Genomic DNA, 18,715 nt, shown 5'->3' with positions numbered 1-18,715 from the left:
AAGGTGTGGGCCACGATGTGAGCCTAGTTCAAACAGCCGCATGACGACGAGCGGAGACACCTCATGAGAAGGTGTGAGGGCCAGGATATGAGCCCAGTTCAGAACGCCCCAGAGCCGATATGATGGCTAGATATAAGTAGACAGAAAGATAGCCAATGAAGTGGCTATGATGAGTATGAAGACAAATGCAGGATTGACTTTCATGGATATTGCCCCCATGCTAAAGATCAATGAGCTAGAAGACATTTGCCTTGGACAATAAGTGGATAACTTGTGGAGCATTAAGACGCGGCTGCTATGAAGGAGCAGAGGGCATGCGCAGGTTCCGGGAACGAGTTGACTCTTGTCAAGGTGGTGAGCTCGGTAATGGCATTGTAATACTCAGAGTATGGAGATAGATATGGATCAACCTTTAATGGGCTGCCCCCATGGTTAAAGGTGGAGAGCTACCTGGACTCTTACGACTAAGAGCGAGAGACTCATGGAGAAGTAAGGCGTGGTTCCTATGGTGGAACAGAGGGCAGGCGCAACTCCTGGATGAGTAGACTCTTGGAAGAGTGGTGGGCTTGTGATCATATTGAGATACTCAAATAATGACTGTCGCACTTGGAATATCCGTTTGAGGGGGTGTTGTAAGCCTTGGTGTGAGGCTTGATGAATCATTCCGGACCGAGCATGGATGATACGCTCGAAGGGGAATGTTGTGTCCCAGAGACAAGCGTTAACACTCTTCAGATGTGATGTGTGAGACCATCTGGTTGAAGTGATCCTTTGGTGTAAGCAAGGGTGTGCTTTGGTGACTCTGGTGATTGAAAGGTTTGGCGAGTACCTGTAAACTTGGCCACAGACGCTCTCGGAATGGTAAGCTTGGAAGAGCTGCAAGATGCAAGCTTGTGCTGAAGAAGCAAGATGACAATTGCCCACATGAATGGCAAAGGGGGTGATTGTTAGGTATGTTGCTATTATTGTGGTAGCTACCTACCCCACTACAAGTGGGAGCATGAATTGTGCCACAATTCATGCCATAATTCAAGGCAGTATTGGCCCCTCAACTTTGACCATAATTTGCCTATAAAAGAGGCATGAGAGCAAACGTGAAAGTGAGTGTGAGAATTGTATAGAGAGGAAGAGAGAAAGAGGAGCTGCTGCCATGGGCAGCAGCCCTGCTGCCATTGCAGCAATGAGTGAGTTGAGTGAGTGGATGTGATCCTCCTCCTCCATGTATTTATTGTATTCTTTCTCTACTCTAATAAAATAGACTCTCTCCCGTGGATGTAGGCGGTTTTGCCGAACCACGTAAAATATTGTGTCTCAGTGTGCTTGCTCCTCCGATGAGCAAAGATCAGTTCATCACCGGTCACCGGATTCCGCGCCCAACAATATGCTATAGCAAATTAATCATGATTTGTTTTTTCGACATGTAATTAATGCTTTTAACATGAAAGAAACTAAAACAAGAATGCTCCTTCTTTTAAATTTTTTCACTAATCCACAATATAATTGATTCTCGAATTTTAAATGCAAAGGCCTTCAGCTTCAAGTGGCATATATATCAATTTATATCAATTTAAACTTTTTACATTACATGTAACCATATAATTGATGAATTAGGGTTCTCCATTACCTCCACAACTCCAACTCCACTCAACCATTCTTTGTTTTAAAAAAAAGCTTATAATATTTTAAAAAAAATAAGCTGCAAAGTGCTAATCAATGTTTTTTAAGTAAAACATGAAATCATGCTCTTAACATGAAACTAATTATGAGTTGGAATCCACATAATTAGCTTATAATGCGTTAATTTCATTTTAAACGACATGATCTTCAACCTCAAGTGGCAAATAATTTGTCAACATAGATATATATATATTCGTATAAAGTGAACTTTCACAGGCTTAGTTTAATTTGTTGGTAAATATTAAGTATTCTCCATATTTTTATATTTTAATGCTCGAATTGTTCCGATAAAATAATTAATTGCTTGAAAAATATATAAGTCCGAACATGGATGTAATATTTTTAGTGCAATCAAAAGCTTATCCAAACATCCTAATGTACAAAAAAAAAAAAAATTGTTATATGAACATCACTAAAGTTGATTTTGAAGATATCGATCATGTTATTTTTTTTTTTAACAAAGGAATCCAATCGAGCCCACCTAGAATTAAAACTAAAACTCACCGTCCCTTTCAATATTGAATTCCAATAAAATGTAAAAATAAAGTGCAATGGATGAAAAGAAAGTGCAAAATTGAAACTCACCGTCCCTTTCAAAATTGAGTTCTTACTCCCAAAAAATAAGTAAATGTAAAATGGCATAATTTATCAGTAACAAGCTATTAAACTCTCGATTAGTTCATGTTGGTTTTTTTTTAAAAAAAATTATGTAGAAATTAAACCAATATAATTTAAATGACCTGATGAATTAGTTCATAATTCAGTTGATTCAGTTAAAATCTAAGTTAATTTTTTTAAAAAAATTAAAATAATATTATTTTAATTAATAGAACTTAACCTGTGATCTTTTTTTTTTTTGGAGTTTTAATAACCAAGGAATTGATTTTTACAGTCTAGATGTAACTTCAACATCTTCTCTGCTTCGTATCCACAAAACTTGCATCAGAGAAAAACAAATATCATAAACAATTATGACCCATAACAAAGTAATTTTTTTTTCTCTAAGAAATGCCAAAGAACTCTCTTCATTTTATTTATGTAAAGTAGTTAATCAAATCAAACCACTCTGATGCATGCACATAGCTTAATGTACAAATAATGCGCACATAATTTTCCACTGAATTAGACGGAGATATTTATTGCATATTCCTCTCAGCAAAATTGTTGGCTTCTTGGAGGGTGGGAGGGTGGCCGTCTGTGGTGTTTGTATTGGAATAATTTTTCGATGACTTTATTGGTGCAAAAGAACGAAAGGACGATATTTGTGCTACGACGAAAGGGAGGGTTCCCCTTATGCACGTAACTATCAATCTTGATAAGAAAATATACTCACGCTAAGTAATTCCCTTTTTAGATTAATTCGATGATAATTTATCACTCTCAATCCCAGAATCAAAGTGATCACAGTAGAAAACAATTGAATTAATTTGTAAATCTACGCTTTGAAATAAATGTTTTGTTTTATTTTGTAAACTAAGAGATAAAATAATAAATTATTGCACCCGATTAAAAAATTAGATGAGGAATTATTACATTCCAAGTTTGAACATAGGAATAATAAAATCACTTGGAAATTCAATAATTCGTTTGGATTTTTGTTTTCATTTATTTTGAGGCAGAGGAAATATGTGGTTTTTTTCTTTAATTTAAATTACATGAAGTAAATCAATCATATTATAAATTTTTGTGCAGTTTATTCCATCTACCATTAGACTAAATTTTTATGACTTACTCTAATTTACTAAAAATAATTTCTTATAAATATTAAACTCAGTCCGATTAAGCTCATAATGCTTTAACTTTTTTTTATAAAATAAATCTTGAAATAATATTATTTTAAATTGAACAAGATCAATATCAATATAAATACATGTTTGATATTATAATAATAATTATTTTTAAAAATATATTTTATTTAAAAATATATTAAAATATTTTTTTTTTTAGTTTTTATAATAATAAACCTCCATAAATTCCAACAGATATCTATTATTATTTTAACTGTTATTTTAAAAATATTTTTATTTAAAAATATATTAAAATAATATATTTTTATTTTTTAAAATTTAGTTTTATATTAACACATAAAAAACTTTGACAAAATTTAGGTTTATGGATAGGATGTTTTTTTTGAGATTTCTATATTATTGGCCTCAAAACTGGCCTTTCTCCACTAGACTTTGACATGTTATGGCCACACGCCTTGCTAATGCTGTCTTTTTTATCCTTCCACTATACATTCTATCTTAATTTGATCCTTATACTATTTTATTCTTCAATATAACCCCTTAACAATTAATCCCTCGTAACATTATTTTTTTCTTATGCGTGGGATAAGAGAACATCCTATTGAAAATGTTTAGTATTAAACGACGTCATTGCCTAGTATAGTACAATAGTTGATTAAATAAATCTCAATCTTTAACGAAGCAGTCTTTGGGTTCTAATCCACACAAGTAGGTTGGGATTGAGGTGTCTAACTGCTAGGCTAAAGTTGACTAAAATAAAGAATAATAAAGAGAGTGATATGAATAGAAAAGGTGATAAAATAAGGGAAATAAGAGTAGAGGGACCAAAATGCACTCTTAACTTGCCAGACACATGTTATGACTGTAAAGGGAAGGCACTTTCAAGTGAAGTAGCCAGTTCAAGCCAGTTAGCAGTTCGATTTCTTGCTTTTTGGCTTTTCACTTTAAGCAATTTTATGCTTACGACTGCCCACTTTTCTTCTCTCTATATCTGTACTACAAGGATGAAGAGAGGGTGAAAAGTGGTGCTGACAAGTCAACGAGACGAGGATCAAAATTATGAACCTGACATCTGTTCAAATGTATAGCAGCCATCGTTGGAGTTCTGATGAGTGTTGTACTACAACGCAGCCTTGCCTTGTACTTCTTTGCAGTACATAGAAAATGCTGGTGGGCGGGCTGGTGGTGCTTGAATTTAGTATAAATAAGCAAAACAATTGCTGTGTTTTTTTGCCATATAAGAAGCTTGGGTTTTTGTTCTCTTGGCCTGACATTTAATGCTCTTGATTATTGCTTTGGAAGAAGCAATATTTATGGTTTTTGGGCTTTTCTTGAAGGCCTCGAATCAAGTTCGTCTGCTGTCGTCTGTTTTTCTTGGAGAGTTTCCTTAAGTCAACTTAGAGGCTGGCCCTTGCCCATGTGTTGATTTGAATGTTTTGTTGTCTTTCTGAATGAAGCTATATGCTCTTGCATCTACTTGTATTGATTGATGGAGACTTGTTAATAGTTGACTGATGAAGTTGGATTCTTCGGGTGCTTTTTGAAGCTGTGGTCGAAAGAAGAAGAGGAGCAAGAAAAAGGAGGAGGCTTATCAGGTAATATAATTCATGACGTTTTGTTTTTATTCAATTTTTTATTTTTTGTAGTTTTATCAGATTTTCTTGATGTGTGTTTAGCTTCTATAAATCATTCTATTGGATTCAAGATGATGAGTTTGGTTTGTTGATTGTATTAGTGAGAAGATTGTGATGAATATGAACATGGAAGAAATGAAAGAGATTGAGAGGGTTGGGGGAGAGGCCATGGAAGAAGTTAGAGATGAGCCAGAGGATATCAAGAGGATTGCTCCATGGACTAAACAGATTACAGTTAAGGGAATTGTTGCTAGCATAGCAATTGGGATCATATACAGTGTTATAGTCATGAAGCTGAATCTCACCACTGGTCTAGTCCCAAATCTCAATGTCTCTGCTGCTCTTCTTGCATTTGTGTTCCTCAGAACATGGACTAAGCTCCTCTCAAAGGCTGGAATTGTAACCGCTCCCTTTACCCGACAAGAGAATACCATAGTTCAAACTTGTGCTGTTGCTTGTTATAGCATTGCTGTTGGAGGTTTGAGACTTTGATCTCATGTGTTGTTTATGTTTTGAACAAGTTTTGCTAATCTTTTTAATATGTGTTCCGAATTGTGATTTGTTTATTGAATTGCAGGTGGTTTTGGATCTTATCTACTGGGTTTGAATAGGAAGACATATGAGCAAGCTGGGGTTGATACAGAGGGGAATACTCCTGGGAGCACTAAGGAACCTGGGATTGGTTGGATGACTGGTTTCCTCTTTGTAAGCAGCTTCGTTGGGCTACTTGCTCTAGTTCCTCTGCGAAAGGTAATATGTTTTCTTCAATTTTCTTGATGAATCGATTGTTTATGTTTTATTAGTGCTGGTGTTCTAGATGTAATTCTTCATGAATTGATGATTGCAAGTTTTCAACTTAATTTGAATCTTAATCGACAGTGATCTGGACTTCTTCTGTGTGTTACTTATGAAGCTTGAATTGGTCTCTGATCATGCATTTTTTGGTGCCCCAGATCATGATAATAGATTACAAATTGAGTTATCCAAGTGGAACTGCAACTGCAGTTCTCATCAATGGGTTCCACACTCCTAAAGGAGACAAGATGGCTAGGTAAGCATGAGTCTTGTTCCCGATTCTTGCTGATTTAGCACTAGATAGAAGTTGAGTACGAAACAACTCAAAAAAGAAAACCATTAACTTGCAGGAAACAGGTGCATGGGTTCATGTTCTTTTCATTAAGTTTCCTGTGGGCTTTCTTTCAGTGGTTCTATTCTGGTGGAGAAAAATGTGGATTTTCTCAGTTCCCTGCATTTGGGTTGAAAGCTTGGAAAAACTCGTGAGTGCTTGGCTTTTTTTTTTTTAATATTGGAAAAACTCTCAGTTCTCACTCAATTTATCAGTATATCAATGTTTTCCATAAATTAATATTGCCTCTCTCAATTTCTAAGGGGTTTTCACTGTGCCTCTCTCAATTTCTCTCTTTCATTTTGTTTCTCTTCCATTTCCATTCAACAATTTCATCTTCAATATTCTCCTCAAATTACTCCTCCTCCCTCCTCTTCTTCTCATTTGTGTGCTCAGCATACCAAAGTCTTTTTCTCATTCAATTCAAACAATCGTAATTTTTCATTACTTTTGCTTTCAACACAAAAAATAAAAAATAATAGAATAGCATTTGTATTAAGTATATATTTAAACTTGTAATTGATATAAAATAAAAAAACCTAGCATGCATATTAATATTAAAATTAATTATGTTTAAATTAAAATAAGAAAGAAATTTACTTGTTGAAATACTTTCACGTAATATAAATCTTATTTTATTGTCAATGATGAGTCCTTTCTCCTTAAAACATTATTGTTTCTCACTTCTTATTTTTAATACTAAAAGGATTATTTAATTTAAGAAATATTAGCAACCCCTAAAACACTATTTAATTGTTTAGGAAATCAATATTGATTTTTTTCAGTTTATTTTGTTTTAGTTTTATCTACCAGTATTTTGTTAACAAAAAGCCAGAAAAAAACAGACCAATTCATCTTACTTTTGATCATGGCTCTGCAACCACAGCTAGCAGCAATAAAAAGAAATTGAGAAAAATGTTGTCAAAGACAAAGAGACGAAATTGATTGATGAAAAGATGACATACCTTTCAAAGTAGAAAGCAAAGGGAGCCATGCAAACGGCAGCAACTATATGCCTATAGGTCATAAGTGCAAGCACAAATGTTCCATTATTCAATATGATTTTTGAAAGCAATTGCATTCCTGTTGCCATCACTTGAACCATCAACATGCCCATCACTGCTTGTGATGAGACAAAACATTTCTTTACCCTCCCTCCCTCCATCTATTCTCTAGCTCTGCCTCTGCCTCTCCTCTCTATGCTAGATTTCGAGTAGAGAGGATTGGTTAAATCCCTTTTGTTTTTGTTTTAGATTATATTGAAGGAAAGAATCCCAAGTGATTAGAAGATATACTGTAATCAATGGGATAAAGATTTACCAACGTTAATCCTATAAAAGCTCCTAGAGTATCGCCTAGAATAGTGGATCTGATTCTATGTAAACTGTGTATATATATGCCATGCTTCTTTACATTGAAATACAATATACAGAATACAATATTTTCATTCTGTTCATGGTATCAGAGCACTGGTTGTGAGAGCCTAGAAATCCATACAATCCAGGAATTCACACAACCAAATACCTCATGGCAGGTGACGAAGACCAAAAGCTTCTTGAACAGAACAAGAGCTCAAACTCTTTCAGGACCTCAAAACCATGGGAGAACTCCAACCATCCACTATTTCTCCATCACTCAGATCAACCAGGCGCTGTCCTCGTTTCACAATCGCTGATGGAAGACAATTACACAACATGGGTACAGTCAATAAGCATGGCACTTACTATCAAAAACAAGAAGGGATTTGTAGATGGAACTCTCAAGAGACCGACTCATAATCCTGATGAGCAACAACAATGGGACCGCTGTGACATTCTTGTAAAAACCTGGCTGCTTGGTGTAAAAACCTGGCTGACATTCTTGTAAAGATATCTCAGGAAGTGTCATCCATTGCAAAGATGCAAGAGGTATATGGCTAGAACTGAAAGAGAGATTTTCTCAAACTAACACCGTTTCATTGTTTTATATAGAAAATGCTATTCATGACTGTGAACAAAGTACAAACTCAGTCACGTCCTTTTTCACGAAGCTCAAAAGCCTGTGGGATGAGAAGGATGCCCTCTGTGCATTCCCTCCTTGCAATTGTGAGGCAGCTACCACGATTAAAGTTTTCTTGGAGACACAAAAGACAATGAAGTTCCTGATGGGGCTTAACGAAAGCTATGCACAGACTCGAAGCAATATAATAGGCATGGATCCGCTACCAAACCTGAACAAAGCCTATGCAATGGTTTTACGTCATGAAAAGTAGGCAGAGGCTTTTACTGGAAAGTCGACGACACCACCAGAAGCATCTGCTTTTGCAGTAAAGAAGGTGATCCGTAATTTTAACTCTACAGAAGGAGAAGCTAAATTTTGTGAAAAATGCAACATGAATAATCACAACACAAAGAACTGCAGAGCTCATCTCAAATGCACATATTGCAATGGAAAGGGACATACTTATGATTATTGCCGAAGGAGAAAGAACGCTACTGAAGGTGGACAAACAAGATCGAAAGCAAATCATTTAGCCCCTCAAAATGATAGTAAGGAAGCTTTGCCTGATTTTCCTTTCTCACGAGAGGAGTGCCATCAACTTCTCAGTCAGCTTTTAACAAAGAGCAAGTCTGCCCCAGCCAATCTAGTCGGTAACATTCCAAATTATGAAGAACTCTCAGGTAAAGCATTTCAGTTTGCATACAATAATAAAGAAACTACGTGGATACTAGACAGTGGTGCAAGTGATCATATTGTCTGCAACCCAAATTTGCTTACCTCTCTAAAATCAGTCCATAACCGTTGGGTTAAGCTTCCTGATGGAACCTCCACACATGTTACTCATATCGGCACAATATCTTTCTCTCCACACTTTGTTCTTCATAATGTCCTTTGCGTCCCACTCTTCTATCTTAACTTGATTTCTGTGAGCAAACTAGCATTTGATTCATTCTACATTACTATCTTCCTCAGACAAATTTGTGTCATACAGGACCTACGATCGGGGAAGATGATTGGGACGGGAACTGGGAAGGAGGGCCTCTATTGTCTCAATTACTCAACGAAAGGAACATGCAATGCAGTACACACCAACACAAATAACTTGTACATCAACGACTTGGTCACCCTTCAAATAAAGCATCTTCATTATTTTCATTCCTTGCCAATAAAACTTGTATTTCAAGTACTTGCTCTATATGTCCCTTAGCCAAACTCACCAGACAACCTTTTCCATTAAGCACTACACGTAGTGCATCTTGCTTTGATTTAATTCACATTGATATTTGGGGTGGTTATCATGTCCCATCCTTTTCTGGTGCATAATAATTTCTAACCATTGTTGATGACCTTTCACGAAGCACATGGGTATATTTGATGAAACACAAATCTGAAGCCCGCACTTTACTCATTCATTTTATTCACTTGGTTAAAAATCAGTTTGGGAAACATGTTAAAGCCGCAAGGAGTGATAATGGCCCAGAATTTAAGATTTTCCAATTTTATTCATCTAAAGGCATTATCCACCAAATTAATTGCGTCAACACACCACAACAAAATGGTGTGGCTGAGCGCAAACATCGACATTTGCTAAATGTAGCTAGAGCTCTCCTTTTTCAAGCCACTCCACCAAAACATTTTTGGGGTGATGCTATACTCACTGCAGCTTACTTGATCAATAGGACACCAACTCTAATTCTTAAAGGGAAAACACCATTTGAACACCTTTTTGATAAGGAACCAAGTTATTCTCATTTAAAGGTTTTTGGATGTCAGTGTTTTGTGTCTACACATCCAACCCGTCCTAGCAAATTTGATCCCAGGTCCACAGAATGTATTTTTCTTGGCTACCCACATGGCCAAAAAGGGTATAAGGTTTATAACTTAACAATAAAGAAAATCCTCGTTTCAAGGGATGTGATTTTCTTTGAGCATGTATTTCCTTTTAAAACACATTCTGCTTCCCATTCTTTGCCCCACTTACCAATTTTCACTCCTGCAATTTTGCCCAATTCCATTCCTGCACTTTATCCACACAATCCCCAATCTTCTGCTGACCATTACTCTCCTGATACTACTCCACCCTCAGATCCGATTTCCACTCCACTTAACCAAACTACCCCTTCTCTCACAGATCTCAATTCCCCCATTACTTTTGAAAATAATCCCGCACTTGACAAATCTTTTAGTTCCATTTCATTACCTTTACAACCTCCCCAACTACCTTCCCCACGACCACGCAGGTTCTCTCTCGCCATAAAACTTCCAACTGCATTGCAGGACTTTCATATTGATGCTGCTCTCCCTTCACGTCCCGATCCGTCAGCTTCCTCGAACAAGGTCATCTCTCCAGGTACGGCTCATAGCCTCTCCCATGTCATCTCTTATGCTAATCTTTCTTCCCCTCACAGAACCTTCACTGCTAATATGACAATACAAAGAGAGCCTACCTCATTTTCTCAGGCTATTAAGGACCTGAAATGGAGAACAACTATGAAGCAAGAGGTTTAAGCACTCCATGCTAACAATACGTGGAGTTTGGTTTCTCCTCCAGCTCACAAACAACCAATTGGTTGTAAGTGGGTATATAAAATCAAGTATAATCCTGATGGCACAGTTGAGCACTACGAGGCCAGGTTAGTGGCCAAGGGCTACAATCAAGTTGAAGGGATTGATTATAAGGAAACGTTTGCGCCAATTGCTAAGCTCATAACAGTTCGCATCTTGCTCAGTCTTGCAGCCATGCAGAATTGGCACCTTCATCAATTGGACGTAAATAATGCATTTCTCAATGGAGATCTCTATGAAGATGTTTATATGCAGCTTCCTCCTGGCTTCGGATGAAAAGGGGAGAATCGGGTTTGTAAGCTACACAAATCCTTATATGGCCTGAAGCAAGCCTCAAGGCAATGGTTTTTGAAACTCTCCTCAGCCCTCAAATCAGTCGGCTTCAAGCAATCATGGTCTGACTATTCCTTGTTCGTCCGAAACCATCAAGGTATCTTCACAGCTTTGTTGATTTATGTCGATGGTGTTATTTTAGCAGGGAACAATTTAGAAGACATCACAAAGACCAAGTGCTTTCTCTCAAGTCACTTCAAACTAAAGGATATGGGACAATTGAAATACTTTCTTGGAATAGAAGTAGCAAGATCCAAGCACAGGATTTCCTTGTGTCAAAGGAAATATGCATTGGAAATCCTTGAAGATACAGGGTTCCTTGGTGCCAAACCTTCACGGTTTCTAGCTGAACAAAATGTGACACTTACACAAGGAGATGGAGACCTACTGGAAGACACCTCCCAATATCGAAGACTGGTTGGACGTCTCATTTATCTAACCATCACATGGCCAGACCTTGCCTATGCAGTTCATATACTTAGCCAGTTCATGGACAAACCCAGGCAGCCTCACTTAGAAGCAGCGCACAAGGTATTGAGGTACATCAAGCAAGCACCTGGTCAGGGAATTCTCTTACCTTCCAAAGGGTCATTGGAGTTAAGGGCATACTGTGATGCAGACTAGGCACGTTGCAAGGACACTAGAAGGTCAACAACTGGGTATTGTATTTTCCTTGGACATGCTCCCATTTCATGGAAAACAAAGAAACAAAGTACAATATCATGTTCAAGTGCAGAAGCTGAGTACCGTTCCATGGCTACCACATGCTGTGAAATAACATGGTTGCAATACATTTTGAGGGACTTGAATGTTAAGCATGAGCAGCCAGCCAAATTGTTCTGTGACAATAAGGCAGCAATACACATAGCCTCAAATCCTGTATTTCATGAACGAACCAAGCATATAGAAATAGACTGTCATGTGGTGCGAGAAAAGGTGCAGAAAGGATTGGTTAAACCAGAGCACATACGAACCAAAGAGCAACCATCAAACATATTCACTAAGCCCCTAAGTTCAAACCAGTTCTCCACATTACTGGGCAAGTTAGGAGTTATCAACATACACTCCAACTTGAGAGGGAGTATTGAAGGAAAGAATCCCAAGTGATTAGGAGATATACTGTAATCAATGGGTTGCGAAGATTTTGTCCAGCAGATTAAAGGAAGTAATAGGCAGCTTGATTAGTGACAATCAGACTTCTTTTATAGCAGACAGACAAATTGTTGATGGTTTTATGGTAGCCAATGAAGTGGTTTATGATCTAAAAAGAAGTCGAAGATCGGGTCTCATCTTCAAGGTTGATTTCCAAAAAGCTTTTGATTCAGTTCTATGGGATTACATTGATGAGGTGATGACTTACATGGGTTTTGGTGCTAAATGGAGAGGGTGGATTTCCTCCTGCTTGTCTACTAGTCAGGTTTCAGTCTTAGTCAATGGCTCTCCTTCTCCAGAGTTCAAAGTGGGACGAGGTATTAGGCAAGGTGATCCCCTATCTCCCTTTCTTTTTAATATTGCTGCTGAAGGTCTATCTGTTCTCTTCCAACGTGCGGCATCCTCAGACATCTTTCAGGGTATCGATTTTGGCTCCAATAACTTCTTAAGTCACCTTCAATATGCAGATGACACTCTTGTCTTTATGCCAGCTAGTTTGCATGCCCTTCAGTCAGTTAAAAGAGTCTTAAGGTGGTTTGCTCTATGCTCAGGCTTGCACATTAATTTTTTTAAGAGTTCTCTTATAGGAATCAATGTTGATGACTCTTGCTTGGATGAGTTTGCAAAATCAGTTTACTGCAGGCATGATTCTCTTCCATGTAATTACCTGGGAATGCCTTTGGGGTCTAACCCTAGAAGGATTTCAACATGGAAACCCGTCATTGATAAGTTTCGAAAGAAACTCACTTCGTGGAAAGGGAGAATGTTAAGCATGGCCGGTCGTATTTGCCTTATCAAAAGTGTGTTGAACTCCCTTCCTTTGTACTTCATGTCCATCTTCCTTATGCCAAAAGGTGTGTGTCGCTTACTTACTTCCATCCAACGCAAATTCTTATGGTCGGGAACTGTCAAAATGAGAAAAATTTGCAAAGTCCAATGGAGCGTGGTTGTTAGAGATAAGGATAGGGGTGGCCTTGGGATTGGGTCATTGATAGCCAAGAATAAAGCAATGCTTTTCAAGTGGATTTGGAGGCTCTCTCTTCCTGGTAATGAGCTGTGGAAGAAGATGATATTCAACAAATTCAAGCCGGTGTTTGAAAATGGTTTCCCTATTTTTAGTAGAAGATTGTCTTGTATCTGGAGGGATATAACATCCCTTATGACCTCAACAGACTCTGTCTCTTCAGCTTTAGCCAATAATTGCAGATTTGTAGTGGGAAATGGCTCTCTGACTCGATTCTGGTCTGATGTTTGGTTTGATACCTCTCCATTGAAAGTCATCTACCCACGGCTCTACATTCTTACCACTAAACCGAATGCCACAATTGCTGACATGGGATTTTGGGAGCAAGGAGAATGGAAGTGGGAGTTAGCTTGGAGGAGACAATTGTTCCTCTTTGAAACTGAGCAGGTCGTCTACCTTCTCTCATCTCTAGAAAGCTTTCGAATAAAGTCAACAACTTTAGATAAAAAAGTCTGGTCCTCTTCAACAGATGGAGTGTATACAGTTAAAACTTGTTCTTTACTTATTGACAGGATTGTGAATCCAGGGCTTAGAACTTTCAAGGCTTCGATATGGCAAAAAGGGGTCCCCCTTAAGGTTCAATCTTTTCTTTGGCTAGCTGTTCAGAATAGACTGTGCACTAAGGATTTCTTACTTTGCCGTAATATAATCCCAGTTGATCAAGCCTTTTGTATCTTTTGTGCAAATGAGATTGAGACTTCAAATCATCTTCTCCTCCATTGTAGACCAGTGTGGAAATTATGGATGAAATTCTTGGATTGGTGGGGTATTAGTGGTTGCCTTCCCTGCTGTGTGGATGATCTTTTACATCAATGGCCCAACCTAGTGTTCGGAAAATTCCAGCGTAAGGCTTGGTCTATGCTTTCTTGTTGTGTTAGCTGGAGTATATGGCTTATGAGGAACAAGGTAATCTTCAATGATGGAACTGCGACCTTCGAAGATATTTTCTCCTTAATTCTTTATCGCCTCTCAAATTGGCTCAAGTCTGCAGATAAGTTCTTCATGGCTACTGGCACTTCTTTAATTATGGGTCCTGAAGGTATTATAGATTGGTCTAACATCAAATAAAGGCTTTAGCATGGTGTATCAGCTTCATCATTCCTAATGTCCTTTTTCGGTTATGTATCTGTTGACTTTCTTTCCTTTCTTTTTGTGTTGCTTTTTGTTATTGTGATTTTTTTTTTCATGTATCTTGTTTTTGGCTATCTTCTGGTAGCCCTTTCAATATATCGACTTATTCCAAAAAAAAAAAAAGATTTACCAACGTTAATCCTATAAAAGCTCCTAGAGTATCGCCTAGAATAGTGGATCTAATTCTATGTAAACTGTGTATATATATGCCGTGCTTCTTTACATTGAAATACAATATACATAATACAATATTTTCATTCTGTTCAGATTCTATGTATATGGCACTGTTTTTATTTTTATTTTGCATCAACTCCTTTTGAGATGGTGTAGGAAAAAAAAAGGCTAAATAAAGGGCTTGATTAATTGCATTATAAGGAAAGTTGGTGAAGAGGGCTGAGAAAACATGACATGTACAGGTGCCGGCGGAAGTCATAAAACTATCTGCCCGTGGGAGATGGTCACTGTGGCATCCACGCATGCTGGCTGGCCTTGTTTTTTGGCTAATTAAGCTAGGGAAAGTGTTTTAGTTTAACTAGGTTACCATCACTAATAAAATTATTATTTTTGTAAGTCACACTAAACAAATGGCTATTCATGTGCTCCTTTCGAGTGAAAGTAATGAATTTTAGGCTGCAAAATCAGCAACATCAAATTTGGAGACAAGCAAAGAAAAGCCAAGATGGTTGGTTACTTGTATCAGTATTGTTCTTCAATCTAACTGAAGAACACCAGCCACACAAGATCTTCATCGTTGACCTTTCCCTTGTCCGCAGCGTTGAATAACAGAGTATCAACTTCTCTTCTTTAAAAACACTTCCAGATTGCTTCCATATCACAGATACAAACAATAGCCACCATATCAGATAACTGATATGAGAGAGCAAGAAAACCCCAGCAAGAACAAACCAGAAAAACTAATGAATACATCACAATATAACCCCAACTCCTGAGCTAGCTATATTCATCCTGCAATTCATCACACCAAGCTAAAATTCAGACATTCTTCAGAATCACCCAATTCCATGTCATCACATCCCATCATGACTTCACCAAACCAAAATAACATAGTTAATATTAGCAACCACAACCTCTGATGGTGTCTTCTGCAATATAACAACCAAGACCACCAATCACCCAATTCATTACTGAGAAAGAAATACAGAAGATAGATTAAAATATTTGTTGGAGTCATGCTACAAGGTCACTGCCTCTGTTAACGCCTTGCTTTTCCAAGGAGTCAGCCATATGGTTACCTTCTCTCAAAACATGAGCATAATGCACCAGTTTCAACACTGCCATAAATCTAGCAGCTCTCATGAAGATATCGTGAAATTTCCATGGACGTTTCGGCTTATCTCTCATCCAGTTAACCACGTTTGCTGAATCTGATTCAATGATAAATCGTTTTCCACATAACTCTTCTCTTGAAGCTGCTAATTCCAAAGCTTTCAAAACTGCAAGTAATTCAGTTTTATTTGACTCCTTGATTCCAACAAAAAGCCTAGAAAAGACACAACACCACACCTTTATGATCCCTCAGTACCCCACCAATTTTAGCTCTACCAGGTTTGCCAAAGGCTGGACAATCCACATTCCATTTTAGTTCTTCAATGGCTGGCATGGACCACTTAATGTTTATTCTAGCGTTTCTGTGATTAGTCCAGTTAACTAATCCCTTAGTAGATACTAACAAGTCTAAAGCATTATAAGGGAACTCAGGATCATCTGCAAGGATGCTAGCTTTGGTTCGTGCACTGTGCTCCTAATTTATTTTCAGTTGGAACATTGCTTTCCTTACTTCAAAATCAATTGAAAAAGGTCACTTTGCTTCAAACAGCTTAGTGAGTTAACCTGCAGCAGTGATTGGGTCATAGATCCAAGAAATACTAAATGCCTTTATCTATTATTGCTTGCAGTCAAGTGAAGAGACCAATGGATGCTTTCTGTTCGACTGATAGCAGCGGCACGTTGTAGTGGAATAAAATAAAGATGGAGAATAAAGGGAGTAGGCCGATTTTTTCAATCATCTCTACCAAAACAGAGGAGGATGAATGGAATGATGCATGGGAATCGGCATTGCTGTAGGTGGATCTGATGATTAATAACAGAGCTTCATGGGAAACGGATGTGAATTTTTCTTCATCCACGGGGATGGTGATCGCTGATCAGACCAAGGCTTTTGTAGAGGAAATGATTGATAAGTGGATCGAGCGGCGGAAAATCCAGCCACAGCCACAAGGTGATAGAAATAAAAATGGAGGTGATTCACTTTATAGTTTGGAGAATATGGAAAACGATTACAAATTGAAGAAGCAAAGAATTTATCGTGGATGATGGACCATGGAGATTGAGAAGCAGCAGGAGGAGGCTATGAGTGCTATGTTGGGGGATTCTCCTGACGAGAGCGATTGAAGCAATAAAAATAGCATTATGAATGGAGGTGATTCTTCTCCTGATGATAGAAATAAAAATGGAGGTGATTCACTTTATCATTTTGAAGCAATAATGCTACGTTTCTTCTACATTAAGGAATCCAACAAAGCTCCCTAAAAGCTATTTTGAATTTGTATGACTAAGAATTCAGGTGCGTTTTGTTTGTAGTCAGTGTGATACAATGTTTTCTGCTAGCTTATTCAGGTAGTCTCATGTTATAGGTCCTCTATGAAGTGTAAAAAATTAGAAGATAAACAATGAAGCAATGAATATACTATCCAGCCTAGTCATTGTTAGGTATTGCCATTGATTTTACACTACCACCAACCCCCACCAAGCATTGACCAGCAGCCTTTGTTGAAGAAGATGGCAGCCACCATTGACTGCAGCTGCAGCTGCTGGAAAGAAGAAGAGAAGCCACCATCATGCCTATAAATAGGCACCATACAAAGAGAGCTTTGAGAGAGTTGAGATAACGTGAGAGAGACAAAGAGAAGTTGCTGCCATGGGCAGCAGCCCTGCTGCCACATGCAGCAGGGTGTGTGAGCTAGGAGTAGAGTGGATGATCCTCCTCCATGTATTTATTGTAATCCTTTCTCTATCTCTAAATACAATGAACCTCTCCCGTGGATGTAGGCGGTTTTGCCGAACCACGTAAAATATTGTGTCTCAGTGTGCTTACCCCTCCGTTGAGCAATTATCAGTACATCACCGGTCACCGGATTCCGCCCAACAATTGGTATCAGAGCACCGTTCGTCGGAAAACAGAAGTGTTTTGGGGTATATCCGAATTTTCAAAATTGTCAAAAACAAGTTTTGATCATTCCACAGTGTAGAGGGTGCAAAATTGTTGGTGGGAGGAACCACTGGTGGTGGCTTTGAAACACTCAGAGGGGATAAAACACACTGGTTTTATTACACAAAACCGAAGCTTACAATAACAACACAAAAACAAAAGCTTAATACACGCCCTCTCTCTATCTCTTTCTCTTTCAAGTGTTTCTCTCTATTCTCTCCACACATATAACATAAGCTGGGCACTCTATTTATACATAAATTCAGAATACGAAAATCTACTGTTCCAGGTGTGAAGGCGGCTGTTGATCGGCGGTGTGAAGGCGGCTGGCGGCTGCGGCTGGTGGGTGGTTGCCTTCCTTGACCATCTGGGAGCTTCTGGATTGAGTTTATTCAACAAATCTCCCCTTTAAACTCAATCGAGGGATATCATGCCAAGCATGAACACTTCTCCTTTCAATGCCTTCTTTCTGCTTGTAGACCCTTTTGACACCTATTGCTTTCTTCTTTTCTGGTGGGTCCTTATCTGCATGGAAACAAAATAGAGTTGTATCTTCCATAACCTGAGTGGTATCGTACAACTCTTCAAGATTCCGCATCCTTCTTGGTCCTTCTGATGAGGATGCTGATGGTGGTGTTGATGATGATGCTCCTGGTGTGTTTCTCCTGTTGAATACAGGGAAACTATGTACCGGACTTTGTGGTTCAGCTGCTGGCACAATCGGTTCTTCTGCAGGTACAATCGGTTCTTCGACAAGTACTGTTGGTACTTCTTCTCCTTCAAGGATCAAATCAAGATTGATCCATTTGATTGCTTCTTGGTCATCACCATTCCATTGCCAAGATTTATCTTCTTCAAAGATAACATCTCTACTCGTAATCACCTTCTTCGTGATGGGATTATACAACCTGTATCCCATCCTTCTTTCACCATATCCGACAAAGATGCATTTCTCGCTCTTATCATTGAGCTTTCTCCTTCTTGCATCTGGGATCTTTGCATATGCCACACAACCAAAGACTCGTAGATGAGTTACACTTGGTTTGTGACCACTCCATGCTTCTTCTGGAGTAACACCTTGCAAACTTCTGGTCGGGCAGCGATTCAGTAGATACA

At 38.2% G+C, this 18,715-nt stretch overlaps 1 protein-coding gene across 5 annotated transcripts; it reads left to right on the top strand.

Moving 5' to 3' along the window:
* The first annotated feature begins 4,658 nt into the window (after nt 1-4,658).
* On the top strand, nt 4,659-9,525 carry LOC118036852 (metal-nicotianamine transporter YSL3). 5 transcript variants are annotated; one of them, XR_004685458.2, is made up of 7 exons: nt 4,659-5,020; nt 5,161-5,537; nt 5,637-5,809; nt 6,013-6,110; nt 6,205-6,336; nt 7,720-8,845; nt 9,157-9,525. XR_004685458.2 is itself a non-coding variant. In XM_073412917.1 (6 exons), the coding sequence occupies exons 2-6, from the start codon at nt 5,174-5,176 to the stop codon at nt 7,670-7,672; spliced, it is 789 nt and encodes a 262-aa protein (XP_073269018.1). In that variant the 5' UTR covers nt 4,659-5,020; nt 5,161-5,173; the 3' UTR covers nt 7,673-7,687. The 5 variants fall into 5 exon arrangements, 3 of the variants coding, with proteins under 3 accessions (XP_073269018.1, XP_034898575.1, XP_073269019.1); XR_012171401.1 differs by having other exon boundaries at nt 4,661-5,020; nt 6,263-6,336; XM_073412917.1 differs by lacking the exons at nt 7,720-8,845; nt 9,157-9,525 and adding an exon at nt 7,651-7,687.
* Nucleotides 9,526-18,715: the final 9,190 nt, after the last annotated feature.

The sequence above is a fragment of the Populus alba genome, chromosome 12 (assembly GCF_005239225.2).
Source record: "Populus alba chromosome 12, ASM523922v2, whole genome shotgun sequence".
Taxonomy (NCBI): Eukaryota; Viridiplantae; Streptophyta; class Magnoliopsida; order Malpighiales; family Salicaceae; genus Populus; species Populus alba.
Note: the sequence above shows the minus strand (reverse complement) of the source record. Positions and strands in the feature narration are given on the sequence as shown.